Genomic DNA, 24,231 nt, shown 5'->3' on the forward strand with positions numbered 1-24,231 from the left:
CCTGCAGCCTGGGGGGTTTACCAGGCTGGAGCTCCTCATCTCCCCTTGCCTTTCCCCAGCACTGCTCTACCTCTGGTAACCTGCTCCCAGGCAGCTAGGTCCTTCTCTGTCCACTGCTAGAGAGAGACTCCTTCAGCTTCTGGCCCACAGCCTTCTTATACGGGCCAGCTGGGCCCTGATTGAGCTGGCCACAGCTGTGGCAGCTTTCCCAATCAGCCTAGCTTGGCTGCTTTTAACCCATTCTCCAGGAGTGGGGCAGGTGCCCCACTACAGAAGTGTTGGGAACACCACTCCCTGCCCATAACAGTCCTTTTGGGGTAGGGTTACCATACGTCCTCTTTTTCCCGGACATGTCCGGCTTTTCGGCACTCAAACCCCCGTCCGGGGGGAATTGCCAAAAAGCCGAACATGTACGGGAAAATGGCGGCTCTGTTTAAGATCCGGGCTGCCTGAACGCTACCGGCTTCGGGCAGCCCCGTGCCTCCAGACCCTGCGCCGCCGGAGCCCGGGAGGGGAAGTGCCCGTCTGGGGGCGCAGGGTCCGGAGGCAAGGGGGCTGCCCGAAGCCGGTAGCGCTTGGGCAGCCCAGCTCTTAAACAGAGCGGGGGCGGCTGGAGCCTCCAGCCCCCGGGGCTCTGTGTAACTGACACAGTGTCAGTTACACAGAGCCACAGCCGCTGGAGGCTCTGTTTAAGAACCGGGCTGCCCGAGCGCTACCGGCTTCGGGCAGCCCCCTTGCCTCCGGACCCTGCGCCCCCAGCCGGGCACTTCCCCACCCGGGCTCCGGCGGCGCAGGGTCCGGAGACACGGGGGCTGCCCAAAGCCGGTAGCGCTGGGGCAGCCCGGCTCTTAGAGCCTAAGAGGAGCAGAGCCTCCAGCTGCGGGGGCTCTGCTCCTCTTCGGCTCTGTGTAACTTATACAGTGTAAGTTACGCAGAGCCGCCGGAGCCCCGGAGGGGAAGTGCCCGGCTGGGGGTGCAGGGTCCGGAGGCATAGGGGCTGCCCAAAGCCCGAGCGCTACCGGCTTCACGGTTTGCTGGGCAGCCTCCAGACCCTGCGCCCCCGGCTGGGCGCTTCCCCTCCCGGGCTCCAGCTGCGCTGGGGAAGCGCCGGCCAGGGGCGCAGGGTCTGGGGGCTGCCCGGCAAACCCTGAAGCTGGTAGCACTGGGGCAGCCCTTTCCCCCTGGCTGGGAGTGGGAGGGAGCGGAGTTAGGGTGGGGAAGGGGCGGAGTTGGGGCGGGGCTAGGGGTGGGGAAATGGGCGGGGCCATGGCCCGTGGAGGGTCCTCTTTTTTTATTTATGAGATATGGTAACCCTATTTTGGGGAGGCTTTTACTTTACAATATGAGCTAGTAAATAGTAGCTGTGCTCTTGAATACCATTGCATAACAGTGCAGTAGAACTTTTTGTCTTTGAAAATTTTCAAAGTGATATAGTTCAGTATCGTGTATTAAACATTTTTGTTTTAAAGAAGAGCTCTGTGTAGCTCAAAAACTTGTCTCTTTCACCAACTTCCCGTCTAATAAAAGATATTCTTCTTCAAATGTTTGCTCATGTCCATTCCATGTTAGGTGTGTGTGCTCACCCCATGCACCAGTGCCGGAAGTTTTTCCCTCATTGGTATTGTAAGTGTGCGCAGACTGACCTGACGGTGCCTCTTGCTGGTTGTCCTCAGGAATTAGCATCCAGCCTTTGGGGCACCCTCTTCAGGCCGGTGTTTCGCTGCCACTGCTGGGCCCCCATGTCCCTCCCAAGACCCCAGCGCCCCTTTAACTGGGTGCTGCCCCCTGGTAGTACCCCTACAGTTCTGGGTCTCCCCCTCCCAGGGGAACCCCCACCCACTATCCCCACTTTGCCTCCGTCTTGGCTACTGCCCAGTCTCCATCTAACCCTCGTTCACTGGGGCAGACTGTAGTGTAAGCCACTCATCACAGGCCAAGGGGTTCAGATCTGCTGCCTCTGCCTACCCATGGGCTGCCCCGTTGCAACCCTGCACCTATTCGGCCTATAGTCAGGCCTGCAGCCTGGGGCTTTCCAGGCCGGAGCTCCCAGCTCCCCAGGCCCTTCCCCAGCCCTGCTCCCTATCTAGGTGTCTTGCTTAGGTCCCTGCAGCCAGGCCTTTCTCCCTCTACAAGCAGAGGGAGACAGACTGGGCTTCTGGCTCACAGCCTCTTATAGGGGCCAGTTGGGCCTGACTGGGGCATGGCCACAGCTGAGCGTACTTTCCCCAGTTAGCCCAGGCTTCTTGCCCCAGCCACAGCCCTCTCCTAGGCTGTTTCAAGGCCCACAGGGCAGGAGCGGGTATCCACCCCACTACAGGTATCCATAGGGGACTGGCTCTGGTGCTCTCTGGAGTGGAGTGCATATGCCATGTTATAAGGGGCGCCACTGGCTCCCCCGACCCTCAGTTCCTTCTTACCGTCAGTGACGGTGCTGGAACGTTCCTTTGCTTGGGCAAACCTTTCCTCCTTTAGAACTGTTCGTTGCGAACCTTCTATTGTAAATAGTTATATCAGTTAGTATTAGTTCCCTTAGTGTGTTTTTAGTTAGTTATAGTGCCCCAGATGGGAGTTAGCCTTGGGATGGAGTATGCCCTGCTCCCTGGGGTTTAAGAACTGCGACTGTTGTGGGAAGCCTATGCCGGTCAGTGACCCCCACACGAGTTGTTTAAGGTGATTAGGAAAGTCTCATATTAGTGACAGGTGATGCATCTGCAAGAGCTTTAAGCCTTGCACTAAAAAAGAGCAGGATATCCAACTTAAAGCTCTCTTTATGGAGTCGGTGCTGACACCTGCACCAGAGCAGCTGCGATCAGACTCCACGCACAGCACCGTCATGGGACAGGTGAAAATCCACCTCCACGACGCCGGCCAATAAGAAGAGGAAGACCGGGAGAGGTTGTCTCCTGCTCGCAAGGGAAATGAGAGGGCGGGAGGAGAGCCTAGACCCACGAAGGGCGGCTCATCATCCCCAAGTGGGAGTCAGACCCCAGCTTCGGTTGAGTGGGTTAGCCCATCCCAGGATGCGCCTGCCACCCCAGACAGCAGCATGGGAGTCCGGCACCCGGAGATTCAGTTGACCCCGAAGGTGCTGCAGGCAGCACAGGATATTTTGTCTCTCCCGGTGCTGCCCACACCAGCTCCCAGATCAAGGGGTAAGCCTGCCCTTGGACCACCCTCTCGGTCCCCATCAACGTGGCTCTGCTCGCCACCTCAGGGAGCATCTCGCCAGCACTCGACTGCTCAGAGCCACCGCGCCTTGGATGTAGGGCTGTCTACTAATCAAAGCCCTCAGCGCCAGTCTCTGGATTCCGGACATTGCTCTGCGGGCTCGAAGTGTTGGTCGCTGGTAGTATGGCGTAGAACTACCAAGGCACACACGATCCCGCGACCCTGGTACCGGGAGCATCGTAGCCGTTCACCCTCAGTACGATGCTGATCCTGTGAAAGTCTCCATTGGGACTCAGTACAGTCACCGGCCTACCGACATAGATTGCCTTACCAGCGTTAACACTCACCATCATGGCTTAGGATGCAAGGTACGTGGTCCACAGAGGAGCTGAAGTTGCATATAAACCTCAAAGAGCTCAGGGTGGTTTTCCTCCCACAGTTATCTGGCCAAGTGGTTCAAGTGCTGATGGACAAAACAGCCTTGATGTTTTACATCAACAGGCAAGGGGGGTAGCATGCTCGTCAGCCCTCTGTCAGGAGGCACTCTGCCTATGGGATTTCTGCATCCAGCATGCAATACACTGGGAGGTCTGTCACCTTCCCTGCCTCAGGAACATGATGGCAGATCACCTCAGCAGGTCCTTCTTCTCTCACCACGAGTGGTCACTCAACTCAGAAGTGATCCAGATGCTCTTGCAGAGGTGGGGAACTCTGAGTAGACCCATTCGCCACCGGGCAGAACAGGAAATGCCATCAGTTTTGCTCCCTGCAGGGCTTCGGCAAGGGCACTCTCTTGGACTCCTTTCTCCTGTCCTGGTCAGGAGTCCTGATGTACGTGTTCCCGCCCATCCCACTCGTCAGCAGAGTACTGTCAAAAATCAAGAGGGACAAGGCTTGAGTCATTATGATCGCCCCGGCGTGGCCGCGTCAGCATTGGTTCGGCACGCCATTGGATCTGGCAGTAGCCCCCCCGTGGTCGCTGCCGGACTGTGCAGACCTTCTCTCGCCTCCTGCACCCCAACCTCACCTCCCTTCACCTCACGGCATGGTTGAACCCGGAGGAGCAAGCCTGATCCAGGAAGATGTGGCAGGTCCTTTTGGAAAGTAGAAAACCTACTCCACTAAGGCAACGTACCTGGCAAAGTGGACGAGGTTCTCCTACTGGGCGTCTGAGCGTAGTGTCTCCCTGACGCACTCTTCTCTGAAATCCATTTTGGAATATCTGCTCCTGAAGAATCAGAATTTGGCCCTCTTTTCTATCAAGTTTCATCTAGCTGCCATCTTGGCTTTTCATCCGCTGATCCAGGGTTAATCGGTGTTCTCACACGCAATGTTGGTCAGGTTCCTGAAGGTCCTTGAAAGGCTCTTCCCTCCTGTTAGGGATCCTGTCTCACAATGGGACCTCAATCTGGTTCTCTCCAGACTCACGTGTCCGCCCTTTGAACCCTTGGGCTCTTGTTCCCTTTCCCACCTATCGTAGAAAGTCGCCTTCCTTGTGGCAGTGACATCGGTTAGACGAGTGTTGGCATCTGTTTTACATCCTTTCTGGCTGGTCAGTTTTAGGGTCGGTGTCTGAGTGTATGTAAAAGCAAACTGATTATACAGCACTAACAAAATTTTATGGTCCCTCACATAGACAGTACAAAGTGGATAAAATTCAAGTGACTCTGTTACTATAATTTTCATTCATTAGGATGTCATTCTGCTGCATCTGTACCACTACTACTTTTATTTGTGTGTGTGTGTGTGTGTGTGTGTGAGATAACCAAATACAGATTGTTTTACGGTTCCTCATACTCAGGTATTGATCTTTGCCGTGTTTCTCATATTTAGTTGCAATGGTTTTCATGTTTACACCACACGGAGATATGGTATGATCCCTGTCCTCAGTCAACAATAATGCCACTAATCCCCTTTCATGTGGAGATAACATTTGGACGGAAGTACTGCATGCAAATGTTTATACAACTGTTCTGAGGAGGTTTTTTGTGGTAAATTTAAAATGCCATTGCGATATGCTTGAATAATTAGGAACTTCTCAGAAAAACATTTTCCAAGGTTATTTGCTATTAGAAATTACTCACAAATGGTAAAATGACACTTCAAAATTGCCTGATACTTTTTCAAAGCTGCCAAGAGCCCACAACTTCCATTCTTTCTGCTGGGTACGTGGATACCTTTGGCAATTTAATAAAGCTATGTTTACACTATGCACCTTTTAGCGACACAGCTGAGCCGCTAAAGCCATGCCGCTAAAAGGTGCGTGGCGTAGCCGCTCTTTGTTGGCAGGAGAGAGCTCTCACACCAGCGCTTTTCGTCGGTAAAACTTTTGTCGTTCGTGGGAGGGTGGTGGTGGTGGTGGTGGTATTTTTTTCACATCCCTGAACAACAACAAGTTTTACCGATGAAAGTCCAGTGTAGACAAAGCCTAAGACATACAGGTTTACCGCTTATGGGCCCAATCCTGCCAACATTTACTCAGTGACACTATGCTCTGTAGTAATTTTTCTTAAGATGACACCTTGATAAGGTGCAGGAAATTGAAGATCATTTTCTATCTGGTTCATCTGATGTTGAACAGAAAAAGTTATCGATTCTCCAGTGTTAGAATAATTCTTCCCTTTTAAAAATTATCCTCCTCATTTAGTGTATAATTTGCTCTTTCTAGACACGTTGGTGGGATGAGCCTTTGGTATGAAGTTTATTATTTTGTAAAGATAGCATATGTATCTTTGGCTGCCCTTCCTGCTCCACTGCAAATTGTTGGCAGTAGTGGAAAAAGGACTTTTTCCTTTCGTTGAACAAACCATTTATAGATAGATCTATTAAGTCAGTGTTTCTCAAACTTTTTTTTCGCGGACCACTTGAAAATTGCTGAGGGTCTCGGCAGACTACTTAATGATCTTTTCAAATGTTGTTTGTACTGTTAACTAACTACACCTCTACCCCGATATAACGTGACCCGATATAACACGAATTCGAATATAATACGGTAAAGCAGTGCACCAGGAGGGCGGGGCTGTGCACTCCGGCGAATCAAAGCAAGTTCGATATAACGCGGTTTCAGCTATAATGCGGTAAGATTTTTTTTTTGGGCTCCCGAGGACAGAGTTATATCGGGGTAGAGGTGTATTGTAAACGCTTTGGATAAAAGCGCTATAGTAAAAAAACCCTTAATAATAATTGTTTTTTTGTTCTACAAATAAAAGCACACAACTCCTCTTTTAATATCAGTAGTCTTACCTTTCTAATGCAATGGATGTGCCCTCTGTCCCCTGGTGCAGCAGTCCCTGAGTTAGGGCTGGGAAGGAGGAGGGTCTCTCCCCTGCCACAGCAGCCACAGAGCTGAGGCTGGGAAGGAGTGCCGTCTCTCCCCGGCAGCTGCAGCCCTGGAGCTGGGGAAAGTCGCCTCTTTCTCTGTCTGCCGCAGCCCTGCACTCCCAAATTCCCCCCAACCCCTCTTCTTATCCCACTGCCCCCTTCCACTTATCCCCTATTTCCCCCAAGACCACCACCTCACCTTACATGTGCGTTTTCTCCACGGTCCAGGCACCTAATTAGTGAAGCCACGCCTGCGCCTGCCTGAAACGGTCCACGGACCACAGTTTGAGAACCTCTGTATTAAATGATATCTGCATCTAAACCTTTTAAAGGGTTTTCTGACAGGCTCTTTAACCATTGAATATTTCTGTGGGTGGGGTGATCTTCCTATCTCCAGGGATATCTCCCAGTGGAAGCAAATGGCCATATCTAGGAGAAGCAGAGATTTTTGGAGCGTCAAAGTGCATTTCTAATCCAAAAATTAATCTCAAAATCAGATATGCTCACTTGACGTGCAACGTCCAGCCCTGCAAAACCAAAGGTTGGTATGTGACCGTCATGCTGGATTTGCATCTCCTTGAATAGAATCAGACGTAAAAAGATGCAGTAGGAAGCATGGATACAGAACAGAATGATGTAGCAAGGTAGCCAGCCAAAATCAATATGGTGGAGAGGAACTGTTTTGGTGCAGATGATAGTACATTTGAATCCTCTGATATAGTGCTTGTGAATGGCAATAGTGTACTCTGTAAATTCAATAGCTAATCCTTATCTGGCTAACTGCCATTGCAGACTACCTAGTAGAAATTTCTACACCTATAATTCATGTTCCAAGAAAGTTTTTAGACTTTAGTGATAGCTTTGACTGCAGACAGCTATCTCTTGATAACTACAGTGTAACTTTATTTTATGAAACACAAGGTCTTTCCTGACTGCATTTCCCCTCCCTTTTTAAAGAGAACAAATAATGCTGAAAGAGAGATCTTGGGCAGTATGTCTATTAAATAACGTGAAGTATGTAAATGTGCTCCAAAAAATTGGAGCATCCAGCCAAATAGCCTGTACAGATTTAATTGCTCGACGCAATCTGCTGTATGGTTTTATTTGTCAGAATAAAAGGCAACTTGTTCCAGCAGTAAACCTTAAGAATTTTACAGCTAAATTAGCAACCTACTAAAATCGAATACATCTCAGTTGCCTATTCACAGTAGACTCAAATTAGGTTGCCAGTTGGATGAAACATTTGCTGCTTATTGCAGATTTACAGGCTGCAGTTATTGACAAAAAGGGGTTTGGCATAAAGTTCTACTGTAGTTTAATTATGTACAGGGTTGCCAACCCTCCAGGATTGGCCTGGAGTCGCCAGGAATTAAAGATTAATCTTTAATTAAAGATTGTCATGTGATTAAATCTCCAGGAATACGTCCAACCAAAATTGGTAACACTAATTATGCATGCTCCAGGATGTGACCTTAGCCATGCAGCCGTGAATGTTTGTAAATGTCATATTTGATCAATCTTGCAGAATAGCATAGAAAGATGTTTGTTTTCTGGTTGTACTGAAACGGTCTCATTTATTAAATTGTTTGACAAACATAACCAGCGGTCAGAGTTAAATGTAAATGAATGTTAAAGTACATAAACACATTCCTGCCTGTCTGAAACTTGTCATTATATAAGCAAAGGCACCCAGTGAGCTAGTTCGTACTAGAAGGAATATTGCATATGTAAATTATCTTAGATTTCATTTTCAACCAACCAAAAAACAAAACAAAACACATGTTTATTAAAGGTGATGGTGATTTTTTTAAAGAACTATTTTAATTATTTGAATCTAAAACTTGATTGATTAATATTTTCACAGTTAAAAGTGCTGAGTTGTGTTTGCAATGATTGGTGTAGGCTTATTATTCATCTTGAGTATCTGGGGATGACCACCATGTATTTGTCAATGTTTGAGTCCTGACATTTTTATTTATTTTAGAATGAATGTTGTGAACTTGGAAGTTGAGTGTTTGTTGTTCATTTTATAAAGTTTTCTTAATCTAATGGTGGATCAGAGCCAATACCATGTGACTTAAATGATTCCTATGCAAATAATAAATAGCTGAAGTGTACAATTAATGAAAAACCAAAAGGCTGACAATGTATTCATCAGAATTCTTTGAATACTGATGGTTGACTAATACATTAATCAAAATCAGGATTTTCATGCAAGCCTCTCTCAAAACATAAAAAGGGGCTAAACTCAGAATGTATGCTATTCAGAACTAATAGTTTGATCAGCTCTAGTTATTTAGCTTCAGTAATGATGGGCCAAATGCTCCTGAATTTACATCCTCTGCAGTCCCCTGAAGTCAGTGGGGTTGCATAAGGTGCGAGTCAGGACAGGATTTGGCCCATTTTGTTCACAACCTTGGTCTCTATGCAAACAAGAAATCTATAAACCTTCCTCTTGTTTTAAAAACAGATATGCTTCAACTACAAAACAAATTCATTTGGAATGTGCCCGATTATGCATGGTTATCCATTACAATGACAGTAATTTTTCTTCATGCACCGGCCTTGAGTTCGGTCTAAAGTTTGGTCTATACTTACAAGTTAGGCTGACATAATTGCATCAAGGGTATGAAAAATCCACAATCCTGACTACGCTGACTTAATTCCCAGTGTAGATGTAGCTATGTGGATGGAAGTATGCTTCCTTCAACCTAGCTACCATTGTGCAAGGAAATAGTGTTACTACCACATTGGAAAAAAAACCCTTCTGTGCATGTAGGCTGTGTCTACACTATGGGATTATACTGGCATAGCTATGGTGATGTAGCTAGGCAAGTATATTCTCTGCAGACTTGCCACATTTTGGTCAGCAAAGACAAATTAAAAAATGGTTTGGGTTACAGTTTAAGGTTTAAGGGTTAAAAATGCTACCTATGTTTTAAGTTGCGTTTTTAAAAAATCAGACTTTAGAAGCAGTTTTTAAATAAACCATTTTAGTTTAAGTATCAAGGGTAGCCGTGTTAGTCTGTATCCACACAAAAAACGAGGGGTCCGGTGCATCTGAAGAAGTGGGTTTTTACCCACGAAAGATTATGCCCAAATAAATCTGTTAGTCTTTAAGGTGCCACTGGACTCCTTGTTGTTTTCATTTTAGTGTTAAAATTTTTGCTTACAAAAAAATAATTGTAAAAGCCTGGTATTGGTATCCTCTTGCCCAGGATTACAAACACAGGATGGGTAAATGTCATCTGAATTCACAGAGGCATATCTATGCTGCATGCTTCTTTTGGTAGCGCATAGAGTTCAAACACACAGAGCCCCCTCTTGCATGTGTGTTAACAGCCAGTGAGGCATGGCTTACGCAGGTAAATACACACTTGAAGGGTGGGGTATGTACACGATTACATACCCTACATGGTTCCTCACTTGTCCAGGCTGTCTCCCCCTGTCTACAGCAGTGGTGTAGTGTCCCAATGCCTGTCTGCTGCTGAGCCTTTCCCCACCGCAGAGAGAGACTGCAGCAGGGGAAAGGCTCTAGCAGGGGGTTTCGCTGCTGCCTTTCTTCGCTGCAGTGAGAGGCTCCAGCAGTGGGTTGCTGTTGAAGCCTTTCCCTGCTGCCAGTCTTTCACTGACCTGTACTACACACTGCAGTGTGGATGCAGCTCGCTTTCACTGCGACATGTAGCTACACGTACCCTACATGCTGCTGCCAGTGGTCAGAGTGTAAACCGGGTTGGCTAACCTGTGGCTCTGGAGTCACATGCGGCTCTTCAGAAGTTAATATGCGTCTCCTTGTATAGGCACTGACTCTGGGGCTGGAGCTACAGGCGCCAACTTTCCAATGTGCCAGGGGGTGTTCGCTGCTCAACCCCTGGCTCTGCCACAGGCCGTGCCCCCACTCCCCCCCTTCCCTCCCCCTCCCCTGAGTTTGCTGTGCCCTCGCTCCTCCTCCCCCCTCCCCCGAGCCTCCTGCACGCCACAAAACAGCTGATTAGGAGGTAGGGAGGAAGAGGGAGGCACTGATTGGCAGGGCTGCCGGCAGGCGGGAGGCGTTGGGAGCAGGGGGGAAACTGATGGGGGGCTGCTAATATATTACTGTGGCTCTTTGGCAATGTACATTGGTAAATTCTGGCTCCTTCTCAGGCTCAGGTTGGCCACTCCTGGTGTAAACCTAGCCACAGTGGAATGTAGTTGCTCTAGATACTACTGTGGAGTATGTCTTCCTCCCTTTTTGTACTGTTTCAACATCAGGAACAAATTTAGCCCAGGATTTGAGAACTAAAATGCTTTGGCTGCAGAATGGAGCTGTGGGGTGAAATCCTGACCCCCATTGACTTGAGTAGGACCAGGATTTCACCTATTGTGTTTGAAAGGGGCATCAGGTATTTGGAGGCGGAGGCTGTGAGGACATGCAGATTCTACATAGTACATGGTTTTGTTTTGATAGGATTCCAAGATTGGTTCTAATACTTTAGATCTCACCAAAAGATCTGCTATACATAACTAAACACCAATTGGCCGAGGCTTAAAAAAATTATTATATGGCCAGACCAACCATGATCAGTGGTTCTTGATACTATTGCAATGTAGGGCAATAATTCTGTCAGTATACTGCATCTAAACCTGCAAATTATGTGGTATAGGACTTCTGTAACTCTTAAGCAATCTAGTTAGAATGGATTCTTAGTTTGATATTATAAAATTTAAACTCAACTATACCACCTGACTGCAGCTTACGTACCACAATTTGAGAACCACTGAAATATGACATTTGATTTTGCCCCTCCTGAAGAGTCCCTCTGAAGATTAGAAAGATTTTAAATACTAATTTTAAAAACATTGTGTGAAAAATTCACTAAGAATATATAGGCTACCCATGTATGTACTTCTGTTCTTGTTCTTTCTCAAGGATGTTGCCTCATCTTTAAGGGTCTCCAGCTCAGTGCTTAATTTGTAATGCTGGGGCGTAAGCAATTTTTTTTTTTACTTTCATAACTGATGCAGCAAGCTCAGAGGTGCCGAGGCTGTGAACTGCCAAGCCCAGAGGTGATGAGGCTGTGAACTGTCAGGCCCAGAGGTGCTGGGGCTGTGAACTGCCAGGCTCAGAGGTGCCGTGGTTATGAACTGCCAAGCCTAGAGTGCCAGGCCCGGCTCAGCCCTGGCAAGCCCTGGCACAGATTAAGCACTGCTCCAGCTACAAAGCACACAAAGAGAAATGACACACCTGATCAGAGGAGAGCTTTAGAATGGATAAATACACTCACTGTAGAATTAATTGCGTCTTCTCAGTATATTTTGTTTGAAGTTAACTTGAACTGGATTTCTAATAAATGTCCTGTGTTTATAAGGCTACATGTTTGAGATTAGTCAGATGAAGGTAAAAAAAGAGTTTGATGTTCCATATGTTTTATACCCAGACCCCTGGCTGAAAATGATGTATTTTTGCATACATGTGTTACTTAAACACTTCAGCCAGGCTGATCCAACAAGTGACATCACCATTTAATTGCTTCTGCATGCTGATACAGCAACTGCTTTCTCAAACTGTCAGTTGCCTCTTCAGGGTCTTTTTCTTCGTTTGTTTTTCCCCTCATCCAATTTTTGGCCTGGGGTTGCATAGGCTGTGCTTTTCATGTACACTGTGCTATGAATTTGTTAGGGAGTGGCTGAAATAACTCATGAGATTTCAACTCTTGTGGATTATGTCCCTCACTGTACTTAGTTTTTTATAAAGTTTTTCTTGGAAAAGTACAAAAGTAAACAAAATCAATGACAAGACATTTAAATTAATGACCATCACTTTGTAATTGACTGGAGAAAGTGGTGCAAATTTAATTTGTACTCCATGTAAACTTATGATCTCTTGCTTTTTATTACTTTTTGTATCTGGGAAAGGTCCCATGCATGACTAGAAGATCAGTGTGTAATCAAAAAAGTTGTTACTGAACTTATTAAAATCTTTTAAAAGAGAAAAGATTGCTTCTGCTATGTTTAAAACTTCAGTGAATCCATTTTGTATCTTTCCCTGGGGGAAATAGCCATGCCTTTCACCCCTGGACGTGGCACTGAGCATTCTGTCAGGTGCAGGGCTGGTCTGAGTGCCGTATGTGAAGTTTGGAAGGAATTTTCCACCAGGTCAGATTAGCAGTGACCTTGGGCACTTTCACCTTCCTCTGCAAAACTGTCTGTTCAACAAATGCTTGATTTTCGCACACGCTTCCTCTGGTGCAGTGGTTCTCAACCAGGAGTACACGTACCCGTGGGGGTACACATAGGTCTTCCAGGGGGCCCATCAACTCATCTAGATATTTGCCTAGTTTTACAACAGGCTACATAAAAAGCACTAGCGAAGTGAGCACAAACTAAAATTTCATACAGACAATGACTTGTTTATACTGCTCTATATGCTATACACTGCAATGTAAGTACAATATTTATATTCCAGTAGATTTATTTTATAGTGATATGGTAAAAATGAGAAAGTCAGCAATTTTTCAGTAACAGTGTGCTGTGACATTTTGTATTTTTATCTCTGATTTGGTAAGCAAGTCGTTTTTAAGTGAGGTGAAACTTGGGGTACGCAAGACAAATCAGACTCCTGAAAGGGGTACAGTAGTCTGGACGGGTTGAGAGCTGCTGCTTGGGTGGGTCTGCAGCAGTGCTTGTCAAGTACTTAATACTATTCTGTGAGATGTATCAACATGCTCAGTTATGCCGGTATACTAGCAAGAAAGCTTGATTAAATGTGTAGTGGTGATTTACTTTGAGAAATAATATTTGAGGTGCATAAAAGACCATTTTCTCGGGCATACCAGTTATGAGGAATTACTGGCCTGAAGAACAGCACTGGAATTTAATCATACTCATTTATATATTCAATGTTGTTTTCTTTTTTAAAAGTACATCAGTGTGGTGTTTCCTATTACCATAGAAAGTGGGGTTGGAGGGTGGGTGAAGAAGTGGTATACATTTTTTTTTAAAGGCTGATTTTAATTCATATGAGCAGGGTATTACTAGAGACCTAACACTTGTAAATTTGCCAGTCAGATTACTTAACATCCTCAACATTCCTCTAAGTTTAACATTATGGTCTCACAGTAGCAATACCATTGTTAAGGTTGCGCCAGAATTTTCAGTTTCACTAGGGTTACCATATTTTGTGCCTCCAAATGGAGGACACTCCCCGGGGGCCCGGGCCCGCCCCCAGCCCCGCCCACGCCCCCGCCCCAACTCCGCCCCCTCCCAACGTCTCCGCCCCCTCCCCTGCTTCCCGCGAACATTTAATTCGCGGGAAGCCTGAAGCAGGTAAGGGGGGGGAGGGGGAGGAGGCGCGGCCCAGGCTGGTCCCCCCACGGCTCCAGCCTGGGTCGGCTCGGGCCCTGGGGTGCCGGCCCCGACCGACCACCCCCCGGCTCCCAGCCCCGCGGGCCCGGCGCACCCCCCGGCTCCCCGGTCCCGGCCCGGCGCACCCCCCGGCTTCCCGACCCCGGCGCACTCCCCGGCTTCCCGACCCCGGCTCCCAGCCCGGCTCCCCGACCCCGGCGCACTCCCCGGCTCCCAGCCCGGCTCCCCGACCCCGGCGCACCCCCCGGCTCCCCGGCCCCGGCGCACGCCCCCGGCTCCCCGGCCCCGGCTCCCCGACCCCGGCGCACGCCCCGGCTCCCCGACCCCGGCTCCCAGCCCAGCTCCCCGACCCCGGTTTGCCAATACGACCCCGGCTCCCAGCCCGGCTCCCCGACCCCGGCTCCCAGCCCGGCTCCCCGACCCCGGCGCACGCCCCGGCTCCCCGACCCCGGCGCACTCCCCGGCTCCCCGACCCGGGCTCCCGGCCCGGCGCACCCCCCGGCTCCCAGCCCCGCGGGCCCGGCGCACACCCCGACCCCAGCCCGGCTCCCGGCTCCGCGGGCCCGGCCCGGCTCCCCGACCCGGCTCCGCGGGCCCGGACCGGCACCGCGGCTCCCGGCCCCGCGCCCAGCCCGGCCCCCTGCACCATGCCCCCGGCCCCGGACAAAGAGGCCCCGGCCGAGCCTCCCGATTTTCCCGGACATGCCCGGCTTTTGGGGATTTCCCCCCGGACGGGGATTTGAGCCCCCAAAAGCCGGACATGTCCGGGAAAATCTGGACGTATGGTAACCCTAGTTTCACGGTGTCTGTATCCCAGTGTCTCACTCTGCCACCCTCTTCCCTCCAACCCCTTTTTTGAAAACATACCTTGGGGAATTTGAACTAAATTTCAGCCACTAATTAGCTTGTGGGGATTGATTTCAAATGCACATTTGGTGTTTGCATGTGATTGGTTTCCTGACAAACAATAGGAAAATCGGAACACTGGAAAAGACTGATTTCCTCCCCCTCCCCTTCCCACCCTGCGCGCAGTGATACATTTGCTGTCCCATGCTAACTAAGCAGTCACATGACATGAGAGATAATTTACCACTCCCTCCCTTCAGTTAATTTGCATACTTGGTGATTTGTCCTGTGCACTGAATGAACCAGGGTGTGTGGTTTAAAAATAGAAAAGAGGGAAATACAGGCTGTATTATGATGCATACGCACAAAGAGGATGAATTAAGGTTGCACGTTCGTTATAAATGCATACAATCAGAGGAAGATAGACCCTCCTCCAAATATTTATAATGTAAAATGACATTATTATTATTATTACTTATTATTAAAGAAGGCCAAGGAGAAGGGGATAAAAAAATATAAGCAATGGACTAGGATGATTCGTTGTCCATTAAAAAATATTAATATATTAATATATAATATCCCAAAGTTCATTCTCCTGCGGAAGGGTGTGTGTGTGTGTGGCAGATGAAAAATAATGCACAGGAAGTGAGATTGGGCGCTTGGATGGTAGTTGAGGGATGTGATCAATGGAGACAACTGAGGGGGAAGGAAGATAAAGGGTACTGTAGTCTGGAAGGTGGAGATAAGGGGTTTTTGAAGGATAATATTTGGAGGAACAAATGATGAGACTAGAAATTTGAAAAGAAAAATGAGGGAGTAAATTTTTGGAGGGGGGGTATTTATAGCCTTGTTCTGTGTTGGGGGTGGGGGGGAGGGAAGGGAGGATGGACCAGAGGTACCGTGTGGGTCGGTGTTCTGCCGCCCTAGCTTTGCTGTAAAATTACTCCATTGGACTCCTATGCTTCTGGGACCATTTGGCATGAGAAATGGGGGAAGTATCCTTCCAGTGCCTGTAAAATGGGTTATAATACTTAGAACATTTGCTAATAAAATGAAGTGTCCTTCTATGAGTATCCTCCTTTGAGTGTTTGCACATGTCCATTCCAATGTAAGTGTGTGCACGCCCCCGAGCACAGTTGCCGGAATTTTTCCCCGTTATGGTATCCATCAGGTCAGCTCCAGCACCATTCATAGCATTGTTACAAGGGGCCCTGTCAACCCTGCACTCCTTCAGTTCCTTCTTATCACCTGTGATGGTTGCTGGAACTTCTCTCATTGACCAGGACATGCCTCGGTCACCAAGCTTCAAGCCCTGCACTTCTTGCAGCAAGTCAGTGCCATTGAGTGACCCGCACTCGAGTTGTCTCTTATGCTTTGGGGCATCTCACAGGAAGTGGTGCTGCTAGATCTTCAGGGACTTCAAACTCCGCAGCAAGAAGGACCAGGAAGTGAGGTTGAAGGTCCTTCTCATGGAGGCAGCCCTAAGACCTGCTTCAGAGCCATGCTCAGAATTGGCACCAAGCACCTCAGACAGTGTACCAGTCAGTTCACAGTACTGTTGACTCCATAGGCATTTGCAGCAGCCAGAGACCTGCTTTCATCAACAGTCCTGGTGTTCCCAGAGGTTCTGGAATCGGTACCGCTGAGCGGCAGAGATCCATCTCCCTGCCTTCGCCCGGTACCACTGCTGTCCTCTAGGGGAAAGCCCCCTTTCGTAGGCCTCTGCTCAGACTTCTCTGTGGCACTGATCACCAGCACTGAGGGGGTCAGCACTGCTTTGGTCTCCTCACTGCAGTTCATCCCCTTCATCGGAGTCCGAAGTGGGGTCCTACTCTCCCCACCGTCATAGCCGCCCATGCTGCTCCCCAGGCCATTCCTACTATGCTGTGGCCCCAAGTGAAGGGATGCCCCTGAACATCCGGCCCTAGATGGGCTCTCTAGCACAGCGCCGCCACCTTGGAGACCAGAGATATTGAGGATTGGGGCTGCGAAAAAGGCACTCCCATATAGACCGTGTGTTGGTTCAACCCTCATGTCAATGAATTGAGGACTTGAACTGAGGACGGTGAGCACCAAGTCCAGATGATGTCGCAAAGGTGAATATACCATGGCCAACTAGGTCTAGAGAGGTCTGAGACCCAGTCTTGTGTATTGCACTGTGTATGTGCATGATGCCATGTGGCCCAGAAGGTTCATACATTTCCGGGCGATTGTGATCAGATGTGTCTGAAGGGACCTGATCAGGCTGTGACTGACTGAAACTGATCTTCTGGAAGCAAGGTCTTCGCCTGTACGGAGTTGATACCCACCCCAATAAACTCTCTCCTTTGTACAAGGATAAGAGTGGATTTCTGCTTGTTTATCAGTAGACCTAATGCCCAGAAGGTTGATTTGGATGAGATGGATGTAGGATTCCATCTGAGCTCTGGACTGGCCTCTGACTAGCCAGTCGTCGAGTTATGGGAATATGTGAACTCCCCTTTTTCCAAAGACATTTGCTACTACCAGCATACATTTGGTGAAGAACTGTGGGGCGGCCAACAGGCCAAGCAGAAGACCTGCAAACTGGTAATGAACTTGGTTGAGGACACATATTAGGAACTTTGAAATGCAATATGTGGAAGTATGCGCCCTTTAGATCAAGGGCAGCATACCAATCCCCTGAATCCAGTGAGGGAATGATGAAACCAAGGAGATCATGCACAACTTTAAGTTGTTGAGATGATGCAGATCTGTGATTGGTCTGAGACCACCTTTGGCTTTCGGAATAGAACCCCTTTCCTCTTAGATGATGCCAAACCTCTTTCACGGCTCCCACTCAAAGGAGGAATTGGACTTTTTGTTTCAATAGTTGTTTGTATTGAGGATTCCTGAAGGGGAGTGAGGGGTTAAGAAGATGAGATGGACAAAAACTGGAGGGTGTATCCCACTTCTATTGTGCTTAGTAGCCGATGGTCTGAGGTAATGTGGGTCCAGACATTGAGGAAGTGGGAGAGTTGGTTGGAAAACACAGGGGTAACTGGGTCTGGTACTGAGGGGATTGAAATGTCCTCAAGTGTCTCGTCCAAACGAGTGATTTGAGCTCCCTGAGTGTCTGAGGGTGGACTGCACTAGCACTGTTTAGCAGGTCAGTGGAGGGGGGTGTCTACATTTGAACTCCTTGTTTTTCCTCCTTCAGTGGTCTTGTGTGGCTGGCTGAGCAAAATAACGGCCAGTCTGTTGGGGCCTATAGTGTTTTCTGGATATCGCTCGGACATTACAGTTCCAGATATTTCAGGGTCCCAAGGCTAGAGATGATACCAACTTCAGCCACACAGTCTTGCAGTCAGCTTGTTCTTGAACTTCAAGCCCACCACTGCTTGTGAGTCACCTACATTGGAATGGACATGTGCGAACACCTGAAGAAAGAACAGTTACTAACCTTTCTGTAATTGTTGTTCTTCAAGATGTATTGCATATGTCCATTCCCAATCCCGTCCTCCATCCCCTTTTATCGGAGTCAGTCGATAAGAAACTGAAGGGGTGTGGGGTTGGCAGGGCCCCTTAAACTGACACTATGAATGTGCAACATCAGAGGGCACTAGAGCCAACCCGACAGGTACCATTAAGGGAAAAAATGTCCAGCAAGTGTGCTCAGGGCACGCACACACCTATGTTGGAATGGACATGTGCAACAGTTACAGAAAGGTTAGTAACTGTTTTTCCCCCCACTGAAAATGAAAGTGATAATTCAGTTAGAGAGAACATGGGCTGAGAGAAAAGGAGGAGTGGGTAACATTCCAAAATGTTTGTACTTTTCTTGCAGGACTGAATTCCAAAATAGCTTAATCACAGACTAGTCACAAAGCATATGTTTATTGTTTCTCAGTCTTGCAATGACACTATGTACCTGAGTCTCTTAATTTCATACTTTGCTGTACATAGGTGGCTGGTATAATTTCTGTTGCTTGGAATTCTAGGATTTGGTTACTGACACAATTTTTCTTAAGTGAATGTTTAATCATTCAGTGTCTATGGAGTGTCTGTTTACGTTTCCCCCCAAATTGTTTGGGGCTATAAAAATTGTATAGAAATGACAGCTCAGGTGCATAGGTTAGTAGGGAAGCAAATAACTTGGTTATATGAAATCCTGGTTGCACAATGGACTTAACTTGAAGCAATAAAAGACCAAAAAAACGGTTAAATATCTGTAATATCATTTCATTAATATTTAAAAACAAATGGTAAATATAAATAAAGCTATAAATATGGAGATATACCTATCTCATAGAGCTGGAAGGGACCCTGAAAGGTCATTGAGTCCAGCCCCCTGCCTTCACTAGCAGGACCAGGTACTGATTTTTGCCCTAGATCCCTATGTCGCCCCCTCAAGGATTGAACTCACAACCCTGGGTTTAGCAGGCCAATGCTCAAACCACTGAGCTATCCCTCCCCACACAGGCTAATGTCCAAATTGTTCTTTCTAATGGGTCTGTTAGTATAATGCAATCTTGCTTTTATTGCAGTTAGCAAACAGTTTCTATTCACCTGTTAATGTTCATGTTTAGAAGTGCAAGCTGACATGGTTGTTTATATTGCTTTTTGTACAGTATGTAAATGTATATGCCAATTAGGTCTGGCCATCCCTGCTGTTGGGCCAGTAGGTTCTGTCTCTGTTCTTTTCTGGATAGATGTTTTACCTGATGTGTTGCACAGGAAGTCCTGAGATACATATTTCTGAAGTGCAGAGCTTTGCTCTGTGTGAGGGGAATCGAAGGTAGAGTGACCGAAGAGAGAAATCCTTTAAAAAGAGTACACTTGAAGCTGAAACTCCAGATATGACAAGCTGGCCCCTTCCACTGATATGTCATGCTTAATTTACATTTATACTCTGAATGCCAGATTGATTAATGAGCAGCCCTCTCAAATTTTTTTATTATACAACACAGCCAGAAATATGAGAGCCTGATTATGATCTCTTTTACACAAGGACTAATTCTATAAAATTGAATAGATTTGCTCTTCCAGATTTATGTTGGTATGAGCAAGGTCAGAATCTGTCTTTGAATTTTTAATAGCCACGATAACCTTTCAATACCATTCCTTGCACCCCACCCACAGTGGTTGAACAGAGTGAGCTAGAAATTCAGCCAGTGGTGGTAGGTCGGAGACAATGAAAGCAAGATAGTGTGAAGGATACTTAGGCCTTGTGGGAGGCCAGAGGCCGAGAGGTGCATTTGGTATGGCTGGACATTGCCCTCCTCCCCACCAGGCAACATTTTACTAAGGGTACGTCTATACCCAGCCGCTAGTTCGGCGGCTGGCAATCGAACTTCTGGGTTTGACTTATCGCGTCTTGTCTGGACGCGATAAGTCGAACCGTGAAGTGCTCGCCGTCGACTGCGGTACTCCAGCTCGGCGAGAGGAGTACCGCGGAGTCGACGGGGGAGCCTGCCTGCCGCGTGTGGACCGAGGTAAGTTGGAACTAAGGTACTTCGAACTTCAGCTACGTTATTCACGTAGCTGAAATTGCGTACCTTAGTTCGATTTGGGGGTTTAGTGTAGACCAAGCCTAAGTCTAACAAAATAGCCTGATTTTTCAATTAGTGTCTGGTACACTCTGCATTTTTATTAGGTTATTGTGACAGTAAATATTTGTTTAATGCACAACATTTACTATCTAGCTACAGTTCCATTGAATTAGATACTTTTTTGTTATTAATGTGATGCTTTAATCTCATTTAAACCATGGTGATTAGTGTGAATTTAATTACATTTTCAGCAGCTCAGCTATTGATATAATGACCAGCAAGCACAGTGTGGAGTATTTATTTTTCCTTTTCTTCATCCTACTGTGATATTTCATTTTCAAAGGTAAATTAAACTTCTTGTGTGGTGTAAATTTACTTGCGCGCCACAGTGATACTATCAAGTAGTTTAGTTAGTTAATTAGATTTCAGTTAGTGAAAAGTAGTGGGGATGAAAACATGAACGATGCAGAAAATCCTTTCAAATAATTTGGATGATCATCTGGATCTGTTTTGTGCATCCTTTCTCCAGTCAGGCCCAGATTCCATCCCACTGACTATGTTGCAGTCTTGGAAAGACAACATGGAAGGAGTTCAGCAGTCTAGCTACTACTCTCTTAAGGGTTTCCTTCCTCTCCAGGTGGAGTGAATGGTCCAGTCCCACATTCTGGTGTTGAGTCTGTGTGAGGTTATTCTGCTTCTCTGCTGTGTAGCAGCAAGATGCGTTAATTGCTTTGTTGGGTCCTAGCAATTTGCTGCCACTTAAACCATAAAGGTCAGGCTGCAGTTGATACCCCAGAGTGAATGGTGGTATTGGGAGTTGCACAAGCTTGGTATGGGGCAGTTCAGGTTCCTGGAGCATACCGGGTTCTCTTCTCCTTCAGCTCCTGTGAGAGTTCTTTCATATATTTTGAGACGTCTCGGTACTGCCGTGCACATTGTCCTAGGAATGAGACTGGGTGGCCCACTGTGCAGCTTTGATGCAGTAGGACTCACTAATCCCTCTGCTGGATCACAATAACCTGCCTCTTCAAAGTGTGTACTCCATTTGGGCCACCCAGTCTCATTCCTAGGAAAATCCCCAGTGTTGGTGGGAAAAGTGGCCCTAGATGTTATCCTAACGCTTCACCACGTTTTTCAGGAAGGCTCTTTTCTGTAGGTGAGGGAGGGAAAAATGAAGGGAGCATAACGTATTGGATTCTAGGGGCCATATTAGAAACCGGTTTACTTTTCTCCTTCCCAAGAGACAAAATCAGGTAAGGAAAGAGTTTGGAGGCTAGTGGAGCTGTAGCAGCTGGTCTTGGCTGCATGGGTGAGATTTTCCCTCAATGGAGATAAAATTAATATGGAAGGGAATGGCAGCTGCTTATGACCTTTGTGGGTTCGGGAGTTGGGGATAATACCTCCTTCCTACAAATTTGGTATTAGCCCAGCTTCACCAGAGAAGGGGATTGATTCACATAGTGACCCAGGCACTAGTAGAAGACGTGGTGATTGCCTCAGGCCTGGGAGTAAGATGGGCCGGATAGGCACAGGAAATGTTGGAATGCTATGGATTGGAACATCAAAAAGAAGGGGCATGCTGACAGTCTGAAGAGGCTGTGGTCTTAACTCCCCACCTTCCACCCCTCTTGGCTGGTGCCAGTACATGTGTATTAGGAGATATCTTATGATATAAAATTGTGACCACTTGGCCAGTAAAGATAATTCCTGTCTCCATCCTCATTGGCCCCTGCCATTTGCAATAGACCTTTTCCAAAACCCAAAGGTTAGAATTTGGTCAATTACTATTTTAATTCTGAGTGAAACATTTATTTCTGTTAAATGGATATGGTGGACCAATGGGAAATTGGATGAAAATCTGCAGAATATAAATAGTTAAGAATTACTTAGGCAAGTTAGATGTCTTCAAGTCGTCAGGGCCTGACTGGGTACATCCTCTGGATAATATTTAGTCCTGCTTCAGTACAGGGGATTGGACTATCGAGGTCCCTTCCAGTTTTAGATTTCTGTGATTTTATATATATCAGAAACTTTACATACATACATATATACTTTTTTTTTTTTGTCATTTAAGTGCATGCTCATCTCAGGTAGCTCCTCATCTCAGTCATTTCTTGTTATGTGGAAAAAACAGATGTTCAGTTCATTTTCTGATACTATAATTAGTCTTTAACATATTTCTGTTTGCACTTGCTTGATTAAATAAGGTTAAAATAGGTTTAATACAGAGACTTTTGCCCCAGTAAACAAGTTTTTTACTAGGTGTATTTGAGGCTATTAATTATTTGTGTAATGAGACTAAATGAACAATTCACATTGAATTTACATCTATTATAGTTGTCAGTAAAATTATAACCCTATTAAATGTGACACCTTCTTTTGCAGTGACCCCTATGTGAAACTTTCCCTGTATGTAGCAGATGAGAACAAAGAACTTGCTCTGGTGCAGACAAAAACTATAAAAAAGGTACGTGGTGGTTCTTCCTTCACTGTGTTCTGGAAGTATTGAGAATGCTGGAGCATGCTTCTTCTCTACACGATATTACAGTATTGATTTAAAGATATTGCCTGTGAATGTTTGTATGTATATTGGATAACATTTTCTTTTCTTTTTTTTTGTTTGTTATCAAACTCTTCTAAGCCAGTGCATGCATTTGCCTGTAGCCAAGTGCAGACTGTGAACCATAAAATAACTACTTTATATCAAAAACTTCTCAGTTGAGGTTTGATGTGTTGAATTGCATTGTTGCTTACTTTTGTAAGATTTATCTAAAACTAATACTAAGCTCTAATAAAATATTTTTAATTCTTTAATTCCCAAGTCTTTCTATATCTATTTGAAAATATTGCATGTGGGTATTAAAATGTAGGGCAGAATTGTGAACTACTGAAATTCATTTTGAATAATCTCTGAAGATGTTTTAAAAAAATCATTTCCAACTGGTACCAAACCTAAGAGTATGAACAGTGAAAACTAAAAACAGTTAAAATTGAAGGAATTAAAAAAACAAAACCCTCAGGTGTTTGCTAATTACACTGATGTGGAAACTCCTTTTTTATATATATATATATATATATATAATAGTGGTTTTGATCTTATGTTGTCCACTTTAAAATATGTTTGGCTTCTACTAACTTTAGTTTCAGAGCCTATCCAAATCTGTTTTTAGTTTTGGTGAAAATTCTTAGTGAAAAATTCAGCTCTACTTAGTTGCTACAGTAACAGCATAGAACATAGTGTTTTGGGGAATTGTTTTTAAATACGTTTGACATTTATAACAAAATAATATAGATATGTGGGAGGCTTTCTTTTGATAATGGAATTTTTTTTTCATAAGTAGGATTCACCTGTCATCCTGCTATCATGGAATTTTTATTTGTACACTATGAACTCTTACTCTTTTTATATCAATGGAAAATGTTTAAGCCTGGTCTGTATAGGAAAGTCTTTTTAGTAGAACCTAAGGTTTGAATTTAAACAGATATATGTTCTTTCCTGTATTTATATATTGTTATTCCAGTTAAACTAATCTGTAAAAAAGGCACTTTTCATGTCGCTTGGGATGGGATTTAAACTATATGAAGAATAAAAGTTCATTTCTTGACCGATTTTATTTTTTAAATAAAAAATTGGATTTTTTAATTTAAATTAAATAACTTTTTTTTCCTTTTTACAAATATACCTATTTAAAATTAAATTTTAAATTGATAACTGTTCATCCATTTAAATAAAAAAATAAACAGTACATATTTGCTGCCTAAATTTAAAAGAAAGGCAAACCACTGAACTGGTGGACGTCGCTGGCTAAGCACATGAAACCATAGTTTACTGAAGTGCAAAATCAGCTTTTGACAACAGTAGTCTTTTCTGCAGGTTCAGAGAGAATATTTTCTTCTTTTCAATTCATTCAACTAGTTCAGTTTAATGGCTCATGCATTCAAAGATAAAAAACTGACTGGGAGTTGAAAAAGCAAGGAAGTTTGTTTTCCTCTTCCAGTTTATAGTAAAAACTAGGGTGAATTGATGACATTTACTAGTACT

At 45.9% G+C, this 24,231-nt stretch overlaps 1 protein-coding gene across 20 annotated transcripts in view; it reads left to right on the forward strand.

The window, feature by feature from the left end:
* Window positions 1–24,231, forward strand: part of NEDD4L (NEDD4 like E3 ubiquitin protein ligase) — a 348,035-nt gene that overhangs the window by 138,598 nt on the left and 185,206 nt on the right. For all 20 annotated transcript variants that reach the window (XR_010602120.1, XM_065598800.1, XM_065598799.1 and 17 more), the window contains one exon: window positions 22,575–22,656. Coding sequence is in view for 10 of the 20 variants with exons in the window: in XM_065598800.1 (XP_065454872.1) it covers window positions 22,575–22,656 (82 nt within the window). In the remaining 10 variants the exon portion in view is untranslated. The remainder of the gene's footprint in view (window positions 1–22,574; window positions 22,657–24,231) is intronic.

Source organism: Chrysemys picta, chromosome 6, assembly GCF_011386835.1.
Source record: "Chrysemys picta bellii isolate R12L10 chromosome 6, ASM1138683v2, whole genome shotgun sequence".
Lineage (NCBI taxonomy): Eukaryota > Metazoa > Chordata > Testudines > Emydidae > Chrysemys > Chrysemys picta.